This window comes from Castor canadensis, chromosome 10 (genome assembly GCF_047511655.1).
Source record: "Castor canadensis chromosome 10, mCasCan1.hap1v2, whole genome shotgun sequence".
NCBI lineage: Eukaryota > Metazoa > Chordata > Mammalia > Rodentia > Castoridae > Castor > Castor canadensis.
In genome coordinates this window covers 37,285,712-37,303,498 of record NC_133395.1, presented here as the reverse complement: position 1 = coordinate 37,303,498, position 17,787 = coordinate 37,285,712, and the positions used below count along the sequence as shown (strand labels likewise).

At 33.2% G+C, this 17,787-nt stretch overlaps 1 protein-coding gene across 3 annotated transcripts in view; it reads right to left on the bottom strand.

The window, feature by feature from the left end:
• Dach1 (dachshund family transcription factor 1) overlaps nt 1–17,787 on the bottom strand; it is a 397,811-nt gene that overhangs the window by 44,861 nt on the left and 335,163 nt on the right. For all 3 annotated transcript variants that reach the window (XM_020178044.2, XM_074043247.1, XM_020178045.2), the window contains one exon: nt 3,193–3,344. In XM_020178044.2, the coding sequence (XP_020033633.2) occupies nt 3,193–3,344 (152 nt within the window). The remainder of the gene's footprint in view (nt 1–3,192; nt 3,345–17,787) is intronic.

Below are 17,787 nucleotides of genomic sequence, written 5' to 3'. Positions count from 1 at the left end.
TACCTTATTCATAATTAAATTTTGTAGTCTTTACCCCTTTCACATTTCCATTTTTGCTAATCATCCTATTATTATTTTACTATTTTAAGCATTTAAGTCATTTTTAAAATCAGATAAATGAAGTAAATAATTTGCTCCAAAACCTATATAACAATACACTTGGGATTTATAGCATGAAAGTTGAGATTGAGAATAATGAGCAGAATTCTCCTTTCAGTGTGTTTCCTGGTAACGAGTATTTGAAGGTGTTGTAACCAGTTATTGACACTAAAATTATTCTTCACATGAAATCTCATAAGGTGTTCTCCAAGGATATGTTTGGAGGAGGAAACCAGGATGGAAGATAGAACATGCTGAAAAAAATCCACATAAAATAAATAAAAGAAACTATAAAACAAAAACTGAAATGTAAAATTACTATTTTTTTTCCTGTGACTATCTTTATATATTATTGCTTTAAGTTTTGAAAAAAATTAACTCAAGTGTCAGAAAGAGTTGTTTACCTCTACGAGCAAATAAGAGTCTGATGCCAATTTCTTACATGTAAATATAGTATTTTTTTACAGGTCTTATTTTAAAACAGAAAGAAATGGCATGTGAAAATTTATTGCTGATCATGGTATTATGGAATAAATGTAGTAATCATTACAAATTTAAGAGTTATCAAATTATAATATATCATAAAATTATATCATTTATTTTTAGTGCAATAATGTTTTAAACATTATTTTACAGTATTTGGGGCATTAACTCTAATAAAAATAAAGCATTTTCAAAGTAAATACGATCTTTAAACCTGCTACACAAGAAGTATGTTACCATTTTGACATAGAAAGTAGAGAACCCATTATTTATACTTAAAACTGAAAAGGAAATTGATGTAGGCAGAATTAATTACTCAAATTAAAATTTAGACAGCAAACACATTTACACTATATGCCTAATAAGCCATGGTCATGGCTATTTCTACATTCTATACCATTCCTACAATATTACTATAACTCAATTAAATGTGGCAATAATAAGAGTTTGTATCTATGACCTTTTATAAAATGATGTGAAATCATTACTGAACATAAATCCAGTGTATGCATTGTGTGTTTGTGTATCTGTGGATACAAATGAATTTATTTAAATGTATATATACATATATCTCTGTGTGCAGAATCCAATAAAAATTTTAATCTTTTTATTTAACTTTTTAATTAGCATATATGAATAATATGAGGGAAAGTCATTGTGACAATTCCATACATGCATACATGTTCACCTCCTCTCTTATATTTCTATGCTCCTATCCATCCTCTTTTTTTCAGTGTTTGGTGAGATTCATTATGCAGTCTACATGTATATATTTCATATTTATTTCATATATATTATTGTACTTCAATCAGAAACATATGTTTAAGTGTATATACTGTGCACATATTAAATACATAAATATACTATGCCTACATCTATGTAGACACAGATGTGGGTGTAAGATTGAAGTGGACATAATTTGCTTAAATGAAACATGCTAATTTTAAGTGTTCTTTCTTTATCATACCCAGCTCTACAATTTGGAGCTAGAAATAAGTAATGTTTGTCTTGACGATGATCCTACCATTCATTCTTTCAAAACTATGTACTCAGGGCACATGACTGGAAAAAAGGGTGTCAGATCTAGAGCCAGTTCCATAAATAAATTACTTGTCTAAAATCTCAGCATTTGAAAGCTGACATTTTATTTTCTGGTTTTGTTCCCCTTTCTTTCAAAGAAATAATTAGTTTGGAGTGGTGTGGGTGGCATCTTTAGTTTGGTATTCCTGGCTTAGAATGGGTGAATGAATACACCCAAACCATCAGTTCTTGACCTAGAACTATGGCGGCCAGTTCATGTTCACATCAGTGTGCCTGTTTACACTGACAAACCAAGAAATGTTTTCTATGCTGAAAGAGAAATTAAATTCTCCCTAGTCTGGTTAAAGATCTTTTAATTAATGAAGATACAGGCAAATAGTTTTTTCTTTGATTCATGTGGAGTTGTACACATAAGAAAATGAATTGTTCCCCTACTTTTATGAACTAAGATTGAAAAATATTGGGGGATATTTTCTGAAAGTATTTATTTAACAAGGGAGAAATTCACTGAAAACTTTACCTCATAGAAAAATATTTGAGGTTATTTTAAAGTATAATCATGATTATACTTATTTGGTCATGATTAAATTTAGGTTGGATTGAAGACTTATTTCAATTACTGAGATATAAAACCTTAATGTTGAGTACAGTTCTGGAGACTCTAATTACATTAGTATTAAAAATGCTATATTAATAGATGAAAAGATATGTTACATTAAAGATATGTTATGTCCTTGGAGAGGTAAATAAAATTAATTACATTTCTACTGGGAGAAAGTTTAATATGATAGGAAGTATGTGTAGGAAAATGTCACTTAGGATTGAGTGTTGGAGTAAAAGTTAAACAAAAAAACTTATGGGTGATAGCATCTGCAAGCACATGCCTACATCTAGCTACTACAAATATGAAGAAGAAATGGTGAAAACCTCCATCTGGAGTCCACATGACCACTTCATGTGTGGGCAGGAAAATTGTGCTTTCTTCTGTCCCAAACACTCTTATTATCTTGGCTCCATGCTCTATGTTATTGTTAGCTGTAAGTATTTTTGATTCATAGTGTACTGTACGTAAAATATACATCCTGAAGACCACATAGGAAATCCGTGGAAAGTTTTCATGGCTTTTTGAAGTCTATTCTTTGAAGAAACCTTATTAGTTGAGTCAAACTTATTTATGAAAGAAGGGATTTTTTTTTTGGATTCCTCTATATTAGACATATTTAAAATAACTAAACATATCACTTCCCCACTGAGGCCAGCAGTTTAAAATATCTAAATATTTATTAGAACTTGTGTGCCGTCATTTAGTAAATCAAACCAACTTAAACAGCTAAATTTGTTGGCAATAAAGATAGGATTAAGGCAGAATGGCTTTTTAAATGCTGGTGTCATTTTCACCTAAGTTTTTAAAATAGCTTAATATGCCTATTCCTAAACCAATTTAATTATTAGCGTAGCAAGTTTAAAATATACGTTTACTGGGGAAAAGTTTAATACCATGGCTTATTTTATATCCTGAATGATTAAGTTGGAACATTTTCCTTTCTTACAGAATGTACAAAGGCCTACCTGTATATTGGTCAGCAGGGTCTCTATGGAAGACAGTCCATCAGGAAACAGAAAAGGAGATGGGAAACCTGGAGGTAGTGGTTGTCCATGCCCAGTTAGAGAAAGTTTGTCGAGGCTGTCTCTTGCGGTTGGTGTAGAAAGTGGGGTCTCATCTGTATGTGATTGAAACAAAAATATAGAACAAGTTACGCTTGTCTGTTTTTATTAGACCTCAGTAATGGCTTCCCTAGTGGTTTCCAGAACATTTATTGCAAATTGGTTCCTGCTATCAGGAGAAAATGCTTTCTGCTGAATTTTCTTTAATGAAAAAGCTGTGGAGATGCAACAAGATAACATTAATGAGTAACTTTATAAGCCTTTTAAATGCAGTCTCTAATGAGACTGAGTTTACAGTGCCATAGAATCTTTTTAAAACAAATATTATCTCATATATAGTTGTGATAATATATTCAGGCTGACTTTATGGGCACCTTCCCAATTATCTCATTTTAGTTTGTTCTGTCTGGATTGACAGTAGAATATTTCTAGAGCTTCATACAAGAGAAATGCTTTATACATCAGGATGTTTTCTTCCCAATTAGCCTTTTCTTTGTATCAAAATGTTTTTCAAATATATTCCTAAGAATTTACAAATACATTATAATTAAGACCTTTCATTTTAGATCTAAGAGAAAAACTAAAATCCAAACAGATTCTTTCTAAATTACACCTGAATTTCCGCTGTCATTAAAGCTAAAGACCTAATTATCTTGAACTTGAAAATTTTTTACCTTCATATTGGAAACCATGGTTTTTATACATGAAAACTGGATCTGAAGAAAGAGTAATACAACTCCCAACCAATATTTAGAAAACTGAATTAAAAATTGCATAAAATAAATTAGTCCTTACTTCGTTTTTGAATATTCTTCAACGTTTTAAGCAATTTAGAGTGATGCCCAAACACAGATTCATATTACTCTCAGGATGAAACCTTTTTTTCAGTTCTTTATTGTTTAACCATTTTTATAATTTCTAATGAAACAGATATAAGTTATGACTTATTTTAGCTTATTGCAATCACAGAGAAAATTTTACTCAGGGCAGGATTCTCAATTTTGTAAATATTTTCATATTTCACCCCAGGAAAATTAATCAGCTCAATGTGTTTGCACAGTCCAGATACTATCTCTCAATTTTGCAAGTTGCTAAAAACTTCAGCACTTTTGCCTTACTCTCATAACTTAGTCCACTGTTCTTCTGGATCATTCTTACGTTTTTCATTACAACAGCTAACCACATAGCATGTTTTCCAACCACCTCTCTGGACGGAAATATTGTGAAAGCCACTACACTTCCTTGTCCCTCATAGCGTCTGAACATGTTAAATTCATCTCCCTCACCTTTCCACATTTCTACTTAATGAACCAAAAGGAAAGAAAGGCAGGGGAGGGAAGTAACAGACAAGGCATCCTATTAACTCACTCCTCTCACACTCACTCATTCACCCCTCTGCAGTTTCTTCTTGCACTCCCTTCTCTGTTAACTTACTGACAGATGATCAGAGGCAGCAGGTATTAGAAAAAGAAACAGAGTGAGCAACTAAGGACTCCTGGTGTCATCATTTTTTTTTTTAATCACACTTGTCACCAAGATTAGAGAAGGACCGCAAGCAGTGCAGGGACAGGGCTACTGCAGGGCTAATGTGAGCAAGTGATCCTGGACACCATTTACGTAGTGTCATAAATTATTCCTCCAGACCAAGGCTGCTAGTGTTTTCTCATAATAGCTCTGAAAAGACACTTGTTAAACATCTATGTGCATGTGAAATTGTTTAAGAATGGAGAGCAATATTTTTTGATCAACATCACCTTAGCTGTCACATGCTAAAGAAAATGTGGCTTAATAGATCATGGGAATAATAATTGCTTGTCTCTTGAAGAAAGGCATAAAATCAGATGACCACCTGAGGTTGCTTTTATATTTAGCATCTATTACTTCACAATTCTTAAAAACTGTCCACGAAAAAAAGAAGTAAATGTATGTACACACATATGATTATAAGTTGCACTACCATGATTATTTGATCTAACTTTAGTGCATTTGTGATTGACTATAATTGGCTGCTTTGTGAATTAGATCACTCAATCACCATTACGCCTGCACTCATCTAGCCGGTATTTACTTAAAATAATGCACTAGATAACAGAGGTAGAATGCAAAAAGCACAATCCTAAAGCCTCAAGAAGCTCAAATAGACTAGAGTTACTGCAGCCAATTGTTAAATAGCTAATTCCTACAATTAGTAAAAACATCCTTTACTTTGTTTATCCCAGTCAAGGATTAAAATAGTTTTGTGTTACATGTAAGCGCATGTGTATTCATGTGTGCACGTTTTTTCCAGCTGTTGCTTCAATTGAATTCCATGTGGTCTTCATGGTTCCAGCTATGAGAATGGACTGTTATTTAGTACAAATTTGTTTGATTGGACTCATTCGTTTATCACTTATAGTGCAGAAATTATATAAGGCTACTTTAATTCAAATTTGATTGTTTCTTACAATCAAATTTAAGGCAGAATGATTATTTTAAAATGGGAATAAAGGGTTATTCTTAAGATCAATGCACATTTTTAAAAAGAAGACAAACAAACTAATCAAAGTTCAAACAAACTAAAAATATTCCTTTGGGCTTAACTACCTATTATCTGAGAAAAAGTTGTCATTTCATGGCAATTAACATCATAGAATGTCTGTTTTACTTCCTCCTGCAAAGATTGTAAAGTTAAGAACATGGCTCTTCCTTTTTAAATAAAAGTGACCTTTGATATCCTAAATGTTCTAGGAAGATTAAAGCAAAAGTTTGAGAGGCCAGAAAATATGGTAGCTTTGACATCTCATAATCTCTACCGACTTCAAAGTGTGAATGATGAAGCACACACTCACAAAATACCTTATTTCCATTTGATGTGTCTGTATATATTTTTTAAAGTTTATCTTTAAAGACAGTTGGCTTGTCAGATATCATGATTTTCAGATTATTATACCATTTGTCAATGTAATCTGTTCATTTTTAAATTTTTGTTTCAAACTAATAGAAAAGTTACAAGAATTGAGTAAGGAATTCCTTTGTACTGCTATGGTGAGATAAAAGGTGACCATCAAAATATATGTCCATGTCTAATTCCTGGAATCTAGTAATGTTATTTTATCTGAAAACAAGGTTTTTCACAGACATCATTAAGTATTTTAAGATGAGATCACCCTGGTTTGGGGTGGGCCTAGTTCCAATGCCAAGTGTCCTTATAAGACAAAGGCAAAAGATTTAAAAGAGAAAGAAGAGAAGACACAGAGAAAAGGAGGAGGCAAAGTGACAAAGAGGCAAGTAATAGAATTCTGTGGCCCTTGTCAGAGAAGGAAGACAGCCATCAGAGCTAGATGAGGCATTGATGCTAGCTCATAGATCAATGGTTATTTTTAAATTTCTAAAAAGATAAGTTATTAACTTTAAAGGATTCTTGAATTTTAATTCAGCTACAGGGAACTACAGCAGTTTTCTAAAGAAAAATTGAATAGCAGATATTATAATTTAGCAAGCAATTTCTTTTTTGTCCAAAAACCACTGATTAACACAATCAGTAATTGTATAATAAGTATGTTGACAATTACAACAACATATAATCAGCTGGACTAATAGACAATAAAGTAGAATTAGAAGAGAAAAATATTTATAAAATTTAAAAATGAATAGGGGACAAAACATTTCATCCCCTTCATCACCTCATGTCATGATTTTACTCATATTTTAAGTCACTTGTCTCATAAGTGAACATCAGTAAGATTGATGCCTCTGAAAGACAAGATTTTTTCCCCTCCAATCTTATCACACATAACAATTTGCAGGATATCCTAAGGAACAGTTTTGTTTAAAAGAGTAATGGTCCTCCATTTTTAAAATGTTTTCTTTCCTGTTAATAAAATCTAACTCAGTTGTTATTTTCACTATTGCCTTTGGGTTTGAATTATATATTCTTTTAAGTGTGTGTGTATGTGTTGATCTCTCATGTCTTATATTATCTTATAACTTGCAAGTATTAAAACATTCAATCATTTTTAGAAATCCACTTATTTTATGACATTCATATTTGTACATATCAATGTGAAAATGATAGCATTATTAATAAATGGAAAAATCTCCATATTTAATGGTTATTAACAGATCAAAGGTTTGCTAGAAAATTATATTTCTATACTGGCAAAGTGAAAAAAATGTTGACAAAAAGTCTAGAGAATATGGTACATTCCATTCAGAAGTGAATTATTATTAATAAAAATATAAATTTTCCCTGTCATTTTCATCAATCTCTTATCATAATGTACAATAGTATGTTTACAAGTATTTTTATATCTCCACCAGGAAAATCATTCAACTGAAATAAAAACATGAATCAACTAAAAATTAAGTATTGGTGTTTAGAAAAAAAGCATTTCAAAATTATATCCAGAAATAAGGCACAGATGCTTACACTGAGTTCAACCATAACTACAACCCTGGTTCATTCCTACTCTAGGCACTCTGGCTTTAATTTGTAAGAAAAACAAGAATAAAATTGAACAATATGACCCTAGAATGTAATCTTAGATCAGAAAATGGTCACATAATTTTTTATTGTCAATTTCTCAGAAAATAAGTTTTGAAACACCACATTAGAATTTATACTCATGACTCTAAATCTTCCAATGTGTATAAAATATCTAGGGGTAGCATAGACTAAGACCAATTTCTTACATTTATTTCAAAGCTCATTTTCAAAACTCTCAATTTAAAATTACCACCAAAATTCTAAAAAATTGATGTCACAATCCTGTATTCAATATATTTATGGTAAAATGAAAAGCAAACCATGTTAAATGCAGAAAGTATTAGTTCTGATCCTGGCTCTATCATAGTCCACCAGATTTTAGAGCACCAAAATCATCTCTTATAAGAGACACATTTGGTTTATGTATTTTAAAGATTACTACAAACACAAAGGATTGTAGTTTAAATTTAACTAGATTGTGTATGTGAAAAACTTTGCATAATATGCAGTAGTATATTAGTATAAAGCATGCAGAAATAAGTTATTAACAAGTAACTAAAAGTATTATAAATTTCACTTTGGAAATTTGACTTCAATCTGGCCTGGAGGAAGTTCCATTTTTGTGCAGTTTGCCTGTTGTTTCTTTATTATTTCTCTTCAATAAGGCTTGTGATGAAGATGTATCATATTAATAAGATAGTTATTCCTCTACATCAACTGCTTTATATAAACTAACCCTGAGTAGTTTGGGGAACAGTTAAAATTAACTATGATGGAAACATTCAGAAAGAGTAAAAGAACATGAATAAGTTCATCAATTTCTCTTGACACAGCAGAACCTATAGGAAGTTTGTATTAACTTATACAAAAAGCAAACAGTATAGGTTTCATAGAAATAGGCTGAGAGGAACATAAAAACACTTAAGAGGTTTTGTGCACTGACATACCTCAAAGAGCATTAGAACTCTGCATTTCGAGTTTAAGTGAATAAAGTAGAGTTAATATGAAAAGGACAGTACTGTAAATATACACTTGGCAGGATGTCGGACATTTGCTAAAATTATACCAAGCTCACAGTTTTGCCTAATTTAATTAATAAACTATTTATTGTACACAAACACAACTGTTGTCTACACAGGTGGTTCTTAACTTTTAATCATTCAGTTTAAGATACTAAAGAAAGTAAGGGACCACTCCTTAAATGGTGAGAGAGCATACAATCTCAGCTACCTGATATGAAGTAAACATATTATTTCTGCTGAAAGATTATGTGAATGAGATGAGGTGAGGCAAAAGCTGGATGAATACAGAATGCAAGAATGGGAAGCATAACTGTCTTCGAGTTATACCACATCCATGATAGCACAACTAAAAACAACTCCTACTGGGAAGCCATCCTACTGATTACATGGCAGTTTCACAGACATTATCTTGGTTTAGCAGGTAACTGGGAAGAAGAATGTTTAAATGCATACAATTATAATCTCAGTAAGTTTATACAGTAGAAGAGTGACTTAAATGGCACGCAGTGGTTATGTAGAAAAAGAAAAGATTACATTTAGGTGGTATGAGAGGATAGAGGAAGAAAAATAAGATCATTGTGAGATGAGATGGACAATGAATTCTAGGACACACTAAAATGGTGGGGGGAGTTCTATAAGTAAATCATGCAGGGATAACAGCTCAAGAAAAACAGGACTCTCATGCCCTGAAGAACTGTATTTTTTTTAAAGGGAAAGCATATTTTCTACTCTTATTCTCAAAAGAAAGTCTTGAATGTCTAGCTACTCTGCATTGCTATTTCAGAAATGTGTGCATGGAGAGAATTGTAAGATCAATATATTAATATTTCTAAACTTGTCTTGAAAGCAAACTCACCTGAGAGGATAACCTAATTACTCAAATATCTGTGCATAAGTTTCAATTCTCTCCACAACTTGGAATTTCTTGTCAAAAATGGAATGGTTTCAAGCATTAAGCATACACACACACACACACACACACACACACATACACACACATGTGACTGATTAACTTGCAAACATTTTGTATCAAGCATTAGCACACACATATTGACAAAATTTGTAAACATTCTGCGTTGCTTTCACCTGTGCTTGCTGCTTAGGGTAGTAAGTCACAGTGGTTATGAAAGAACTGGCATAGCTACTGCTGAAAATATCTACTTAATTGACCTTTCTGTCTTTTCCATGACCCAGTAGACCTAACCTCACTGCTGATACTGCAAGTGAATATGGGAGAGTTTGCTGAAAGCTATATAACAGACATGGTTATGTTTCCTGGACTGATGTTTTGCATATCTGCACAGGAGGGCCATTAAGAGTTCCAAGAGCACAAGGGAAACAATCATAACGTTTGTTTTTAGATGACTGACTCAGGACATGTACACCAGGCTTTATATAGAAACTGTTTTTGTTTTATTAAGGGACTGTTTGCCTGTTAGTGATAACATCATTAAAAATAAATGAAAGGGGGCTGGTAAAATGCTTCCCAAAAGCAGAAACCTAATTAAAGGTGATATGCCTGCTACAAGGCTTTTTTCAGGTTTCAGAAATAGAACAAGGTTAGTTCTTTCTCATTTTATAAGGCCTAAAGAAGACCTCACGGTAAAACATCAGTTCTTATCTAACCTTCTATTTCTATGTACTTTGATAATCTACTTTACAGTTTGTGCTTGCCCATAGAAAGCAAACTAGTTTTGTTACTACGGATAGCTTCTTCATCATGTCATGCGGCATAAAGAGAAAATTTGATTGATGGTTCAGTTCAATAAAAAAAAAAAATGCAATCTCCTTTTCAAAACAAATTCTACAGGCTGTAATACGTGCAGTGATAGTAGGTGAATAATGTACACATAAACATTTCACACCCCTATAAGGACACTTGTGAAGGCCTGTGTTAATGGTGTAAAAAATTTCCAAATCATAGTTTATAATTTCAGAAAGGAAAAAAAAAAAGTAAACGCTTTCATTTAGGGGGTGGAGTTACTCTAATTTCATGGATGGTGGAAAAAGCAGGAAACTGCATTCCCGTGATAACTCTGTCCTTATTGTGCTGTGACCTTGGCCAATTTACTTAAATTTACATCTGCCAAAAATGAGTTTCTGAAATGTGTTTTGAGGATTTTCAATGGGTTGGAGGAGGCATTGCCACACAACAAAATTAATATTGCTGCAAAAGTAAAGCAAAAGTAAGAAAAGCATTGAGCACTACCGCAGGGTGCTAGTTTGAGATCTGTTCTCTTCTTGTCACCTTTGCTCAATTCCAGTTCATTGATGTGGCTTCAAATAGAAAATAAATCCTGTTTCTAAGTGAATAAAACAGAACGGTTCCGAAATTATTCTCCTGAAATATAAAGTATCTCTTTTATAGTGGATTATTTAAACTCTATTATCCCACAGGTTTTAGACTAAAGTTTATCATGAAATTACAAAAGTATGAGGTGTCTTTGGAAGTCACCCAGCCAATTCTTTATTATTCAGGTGAAAAAAGCCCAGGAAGGGCTAACCCAAAAAAGTTTTCAAACCCAATTTTGTAGTTTCTCATTTCTTTTATACTAAAAGTTGTGGCACCAACCCAGAAGAAATACAAAAGAGGAACATTTTGAACGATCTCAAGAACATGCATGTCCGTGAATGTACATATGCATATATGAGGGCTGGTAAAATATGAAGCCTTACAAGCTGTTTAATAAATTTCTATGGGGTTTTAGGTCTGTTATTGACAATGCGCTTGCAATTTAAGGAGATGTATCCTTATCTTTAAAGATACACACTGGTAATACACAAAGTAAAAAAAAAGATAAAAACATAAAGAAAACTATGTGTTAATGAAATACTTAATGCTTGGTTTTTGCTTCCAAATTTTCTGGGGAAAGGAGAAACTGGGTGGAAGAAATATGGAACAAGACTGACCTGGAGATCATCATTGTCAAAGCTGAATCATGGGTAGGTAAATGGGGGTTCATTGCCCTATTCTAACTTTATGTGTATTTGAAATTTTATATAAAAAAATTAATCAAAAAGTGATGCTACTCAGCAAAGATTTTATTAACTCATTCTTCGTTCAAAGAGTTGGGAGCACTGGCGAGATTATGATCGTCATTGTCACCAAAATAACTGGCACAGACTTAGCACTTCCCACGTATTGAAAACAATGTTCTAAGCATTTTGCACGCATTGACTCATTTAATCCTCACCACAATTCTGGTAGATTGGTGCTAGTGTTATCCTCATTTTACACATGAGTAGAGAGAGGTTAAAAAAAAAGTTAATTAACTTGTGAAGATACAGCTAGTAAAGGCAGCGCCTGGATTCAGACCGAAATAGCCTTCTTTCAGAGACCATGTTCTTTAAACACCTAAGGAGTAAACCACAAATATTCATAGCATATTTAAAATATATTGGGTGTTTTTGTCAAAATAAGCATGACAAACATACATGTATAAGAAGCATATACTTGAAAAAAATTTATTTCAGAGTAGAAAAAAATGTAGAGATTTTCTATTTCATCCTTCATCCTTATTTAAAGCTTGGCCTACTCCTTAAAACCCAAACAGTGGTCATCCTGAACAATGAAAGATTCCCTGAGATGGATGCTTCCAGTGACACATACAATCATTCATTGTTCACGCAAAGATGTCTGTCCTAGAAATGGAACTCCAGCATTTCCTCATATGGCACTAGAGAACTCCAACTGTGAGTATCGTAGACATGTAACATCAACCCTAATGTTAAGTAGCCAATGCCAGGTATCTCCCTGGAAATTTCTCCACTCTATAATTTTATCAAATACTAATAGTATCAAAATTCTTTTTGTTCTCTTGTGAGTTATTTAGGCATCAAACTATCTATCACTTTCAATTTGATACATGCATTGGACAGGGTAAAAACTACAGCCCATTTAGGTTAAAATAAAGTAACACTCAAGAAGTTCACTTTCAATGAGGTGGATCCCATGATTTGCCCATTTCTCAGTTTCAGTTAAACCCTGTGTTATCACTACAATTGTCTCCTTCACCTGTTCCAATTTAGCTTCTCTGGAACTTACATAGCCTGTAATTTTAGGTATGGATTTGACTCATTTTCCATCATAGGAACTTTATTTGCTTTTAATTCACCTCTTTCAGGATGAGACCCTGCTCCTACACTGATTGCATCAGTGCACTCCCACCTAGAAATGGGACTTGGTCACAGATCTGTCCTGATGTGATAGCAAGCAACAGGCTGGTGGGATGAGGCCCTAAGCTAGACATTTTCTTGGTCTATAAGAAATAATTTACATAAGTTAGATAATTTGCTAAATGTAATGACTGCATTCAAACAACAGGTGGTTTTAAGAAATCCCTCCAATCCCACCACCCCCCAGGCTTGCCACCATCTCTTGTGGCAGAAGGATGGTAGCAAATGAAAACAATTCTCCTGAGATGAAACCAAATAATTCTATGCTCCAACTTTACTGGCTTGAAGCAACTCATTTTTTTCCTTTCCCATCCATAACAACTAATTACTAGTGTATCTCACTAGGACCATTTCAACTGATCAAACTCATTGACAATTGTCATCAAATAAATTCAGTTGCATATTTATGTTCTTCCGTGTGTTTAATATGAAAAACTGGGAGAGAAAGACTCTGCCTATCTTGTTCATCTACGTCACTTCAATGCCTGGCATGTAATATAGTTTTATTATTGATTGGCTGAATTTCTCCTATGACTTATACCCAGAACTCATTAATTTATCAAGTCTTTGGCTCTTATAATAACGCAGATCATCTTTAACTGAGGTTAATTTGCATTTTAAATTTGTTGAGTCCAAACAAATGATAAGGTGTATGATAAGTACTGCTTTTATTTTCAGTTTCCTTAATAGAAATGTAAATCCAGAATAGGAAAATCACTTCTGATATTTAAAACCCTAAACTTTTAAATCCCATTTTTCTAATTAATCACATATATTTATTGTTTCCATGTGCAGGAAAGAGATTAGTGAGTATATGTACATAATAGCAGGAGTCCATTCATCTACATAAAAGTAGCTGCTTTGGGCAATAGTAGGTTTCCTATGACAGGGTATCCATGCAAAGGTTGATAACCACTTGTCAGGAGCATTACAGAAACTATTCCCCAGGAATTGATAGGAGGTTAAATTAAGTGACCTTTATATCCCTTTACCTATTGAGATTTTATGACTTTTTCCTTTAAAACTAACTGCTTTATAACACGGTAATATAAAAATGCAAAGGAGAGCACTAATTTTTAGGATTTAGGGAAATATAAAAAGTTAAGAGTGTATGTTTATGTCATTGTCAGCATTATTCTTTTGGTGAGAAGGGATTCTTAAACAGCACAGGTGCTATTTTGCAACTGTCAGAGCATAAAAACATACTGCAAGTTCTTGGGCCTCTAGTATATGTAAGATTTTTTTTTAAAAAAAACAAACTTTTGATTTTTAACCGTTCATTCTTTGTGGCCCAGAAAATGAGATGATTGTATCAGATGTACAAAACTGCAGTTACTAAATTTTTAATGTGTTATATTCAAGAAAAAATGTTACCTGTTGGCCCAAAACATGTCAAAAATTAATACAAAAATGAGAAAATCTTAGTTAAGTTTTCTTTTGATGTGCATCTTAAATTTTATTTGACAGATTATTGTATGAAGTTTTGTAATTTCCAAATAAAACAACCATCAAAACTTGGTGTGCTGGTTCACATATGTAATCCTAGCACTTGTTATGCTGAGGCCAGGCTGTCAGAAAAAACAATCAACAATAAAACAATTTGTTTTCATTAAAGAATTTCCCCGTTACCTTGTGCTCTGTGTTCTGTATGTATTATAGCATGGATGCTTCATGCACACTTAAATTTTTTTTAAATCATGAAGAATATTTATATATTCCAGGTAGAAAATATAGCATAGATTAAGAATTAAACCTGGAGAGATAAGAGACTTGAGGAAGGGTGATAGAGATAAGATCTAGGGTGAACCAGGTCTTGCCTGGAAGAGTTGGTACCAGTGGGAGGGGAGAGGAGGTGGGGAACGGGTGTGGGAGGGTGAATATGGTGCAAATACTGTGTTCACATATATGTAAATGGAAAAATGATACCTGCTGAAATTATTCCAGGAATGTGGGAAGGAGGGATAAAAGAGAGTGGTGGGGGGCATGAATTCAAGTATGATATATTTGATATACTGTGAGAACTTTTGTAAATGACACAATGTACCCCCACCCAGCACAACAATAAAATAAATAGATTTAAAATAAGGTTATATACTTAAAGTATATAATTCTTAAGTAATAATAATAAAAATAAAATTTGTGTCATTTTTTGCAAATAAATAAATAAATAAGGGAAGAAAAAAGACTGGTGGAGTGGCTCAAGTGTAGAGTGCCTGCCTAGCAAGTGTGAGGCCCTGAGTTCAAGCTCCAGTCACTCCAAAACAAGAGGAAGAAAAGACCAGATCTTTGGGTTCTCCACGGTGTGAGAATGCAGTGTGGCCATCTTTAACCAGGAAGAGGTCTCTCACCAAGAACCAGCCATGCTGACACCCAGGTCTTTGACTTCCCATACAACAGAATTATAAGAAATAAATTTCTTTTGTTTCCACTAAAAAAAAAAAAAAATCTAGTAAGTGAAAGGACAGTAGTTAGTATAGACATAAGCTTATGCAGGCCTGCTGGTGAGGCTGCAGCCTGAGATGTTCAGGAATAGTTTTGTCATGCCTGATTATCTTGCAGAAATGGCAGTTCTTTCTAATCGTGTATACTGCATGAGACTATAGAACCTTCCATGACTGTGACTTTTTGTGCCCATAGTATGTGTAATTCATATCTTATTAGCATTATTACTATACTTAATATTTTCTTATATAGTCCCTTGTTTGTCTCCTCCAATTGCAATGCAAACTCTTTAAGAATAAGACACCACATGTCTTTGCATTGTATCCCCTGATTGATTTACCCCTAAACTTTAAATGGCACCCAGCACTTGATAGGCTCTCAAAAACATGGGAAAAATGAACAAGATTTTTTTAAAGCATTTCAAAGTGAAATGAATTAATATCTCAGGTTATTTGCATAGTTTAATTTCATTCAAGTCTCAAATTTATAAGCATATGTCAACTAAAGAATTATGTTAAGAATTTAGATATATTACTGATGATAAATTAACTCCACAACAGTTAACACACTTGAAAAAACACAAAAGACAGTATATGCTTGTGTGTAACCAAATGACTGTACACACAAACACAGTTGTGTAAGTACAGAGGCACATATAAATATATACATATGTACAACGTCTATAGTTAGTAAAATTACTGTTATTTGTTTTAACTATTAATTTACTATTCCTAGAAGCTTTAGATAAACAATCAGTAAGTTTATCATTACAAATAATAAAATATCTTCAATTACCTATTCTTTCTCTTATCACAAGAATGCAAAAAACAGGTAGAACACGAAAGTTTTACTCTTAATTCTCAATGGGATTCTTAGGGGTCTAGTGGAAGAGCTCGGGCCACTGGCATGAGCTTTATGCTTTTGAAGGAGATATTGGGACTCTGCTCCCTTATTTTTGCTTTTCTTCCCAGCTTCCATGAGGTAAGAACTTTGCTCTACTTGTGTGCTCCCTACCATGACATTCTGCCTCAACACCTTTCCTCCTTATAATTTGATTATCTCAGGTATTGTGTCACAGTGACAGAAATACGACTAATGCCAATCTTACACGGAGGTTCTAAACTTTCCCCCTACTTTAGATGTCAATTTATCTTCTAATTCTCTATTAATTGTCAGCCAACACAAAAAAACTTATCTATAAATGTTTATTGGAATCTTTTCATCCTATTATTACTACATTTCTCTGAAAGGCGAAATAAATGAGACTAGATTGAAAGGTTTTCCTTATGAGACCATACCAGTCTCTGTCTCTCTCTCTCTCTCTCTCTCTTTCTCTCACTCAGCAAAAATAACTAATATAAGGAATATCAAGCTAAGAGATTTATCAAACAAAAACTCAGCATTAACTTGTCTTTACTGATCTGCTCTGACCTTGGGTTCTGATTCTAGCAGTGGAACTCTGGCCTTGTTTTCCTAGAGAATTTAATCTTAAAATTGTTACTAAGGCCTATTCCATACCAGAAAATGTGCCTGAAGTTCATGCTCAATACTCTTGATTTCTCTTAGCCTATATCACTTATTTTTCCAATCTCAGCATTCCTGTCTTTAGGAATCCAATACAGAATCCAATCTTCCACATTCAGGCATCCTCCAATCCATTCATAGTTGAATTTTTTAACTTTACTTTTACCTGCCACTTCTAGGCCTTGAGAACCTGCTTTCTTGCCATCCAACTGTTTCAGTATCCTGAACACTGTCTAGCCTTTTCTGCATCATGTTCCTCAAACTGACAGATTCTTAGAGTTTGGGTAGTACTATGATTTTCCCTTTTTACTACATGGATTAACAAGCACCATTGTGAATAAGGATAAAAATTAATGCAATAGAGGTAGAAGCTCTAGTCTACCTTGATAGAGACAAGAGGAAAACTAATACAAAAGAAAAATATCAAATCACAGAGGGGAACATCAAATGCCATCTATGACCCCTGAATTTACAGGAGATATGAGCATTTTATTTTGTGAATCATTAATAAAGTTCATATGTTTGGATAATTTTTGTTTATAGCATACTTTTCCTGGATTCAAAGTTAAATGAGGTCAGCACTTGAACAAACCAAACTCCTGTATTAATAAATGCTAAGGTTTCATGTGTAAATTTGTGATTAAAAAATTGCACAGATAATTTGAAACATTATTTCAAATGCATTCATATATATTCACAGTTGCCAAATTTTGTTTCTGGGAGTTCTGGGGTTTGAACTCTGGGCCTCATGCTTGCTAGGCAGGTGCTCTACCACTTGAGTCACTCGGCCAGCCCTGTACACATGTATGTCATTTAACAAATGGTACCTGTTGAAACTATTCCAGGAATGGAAGAAGGGGGGGTGAAAGA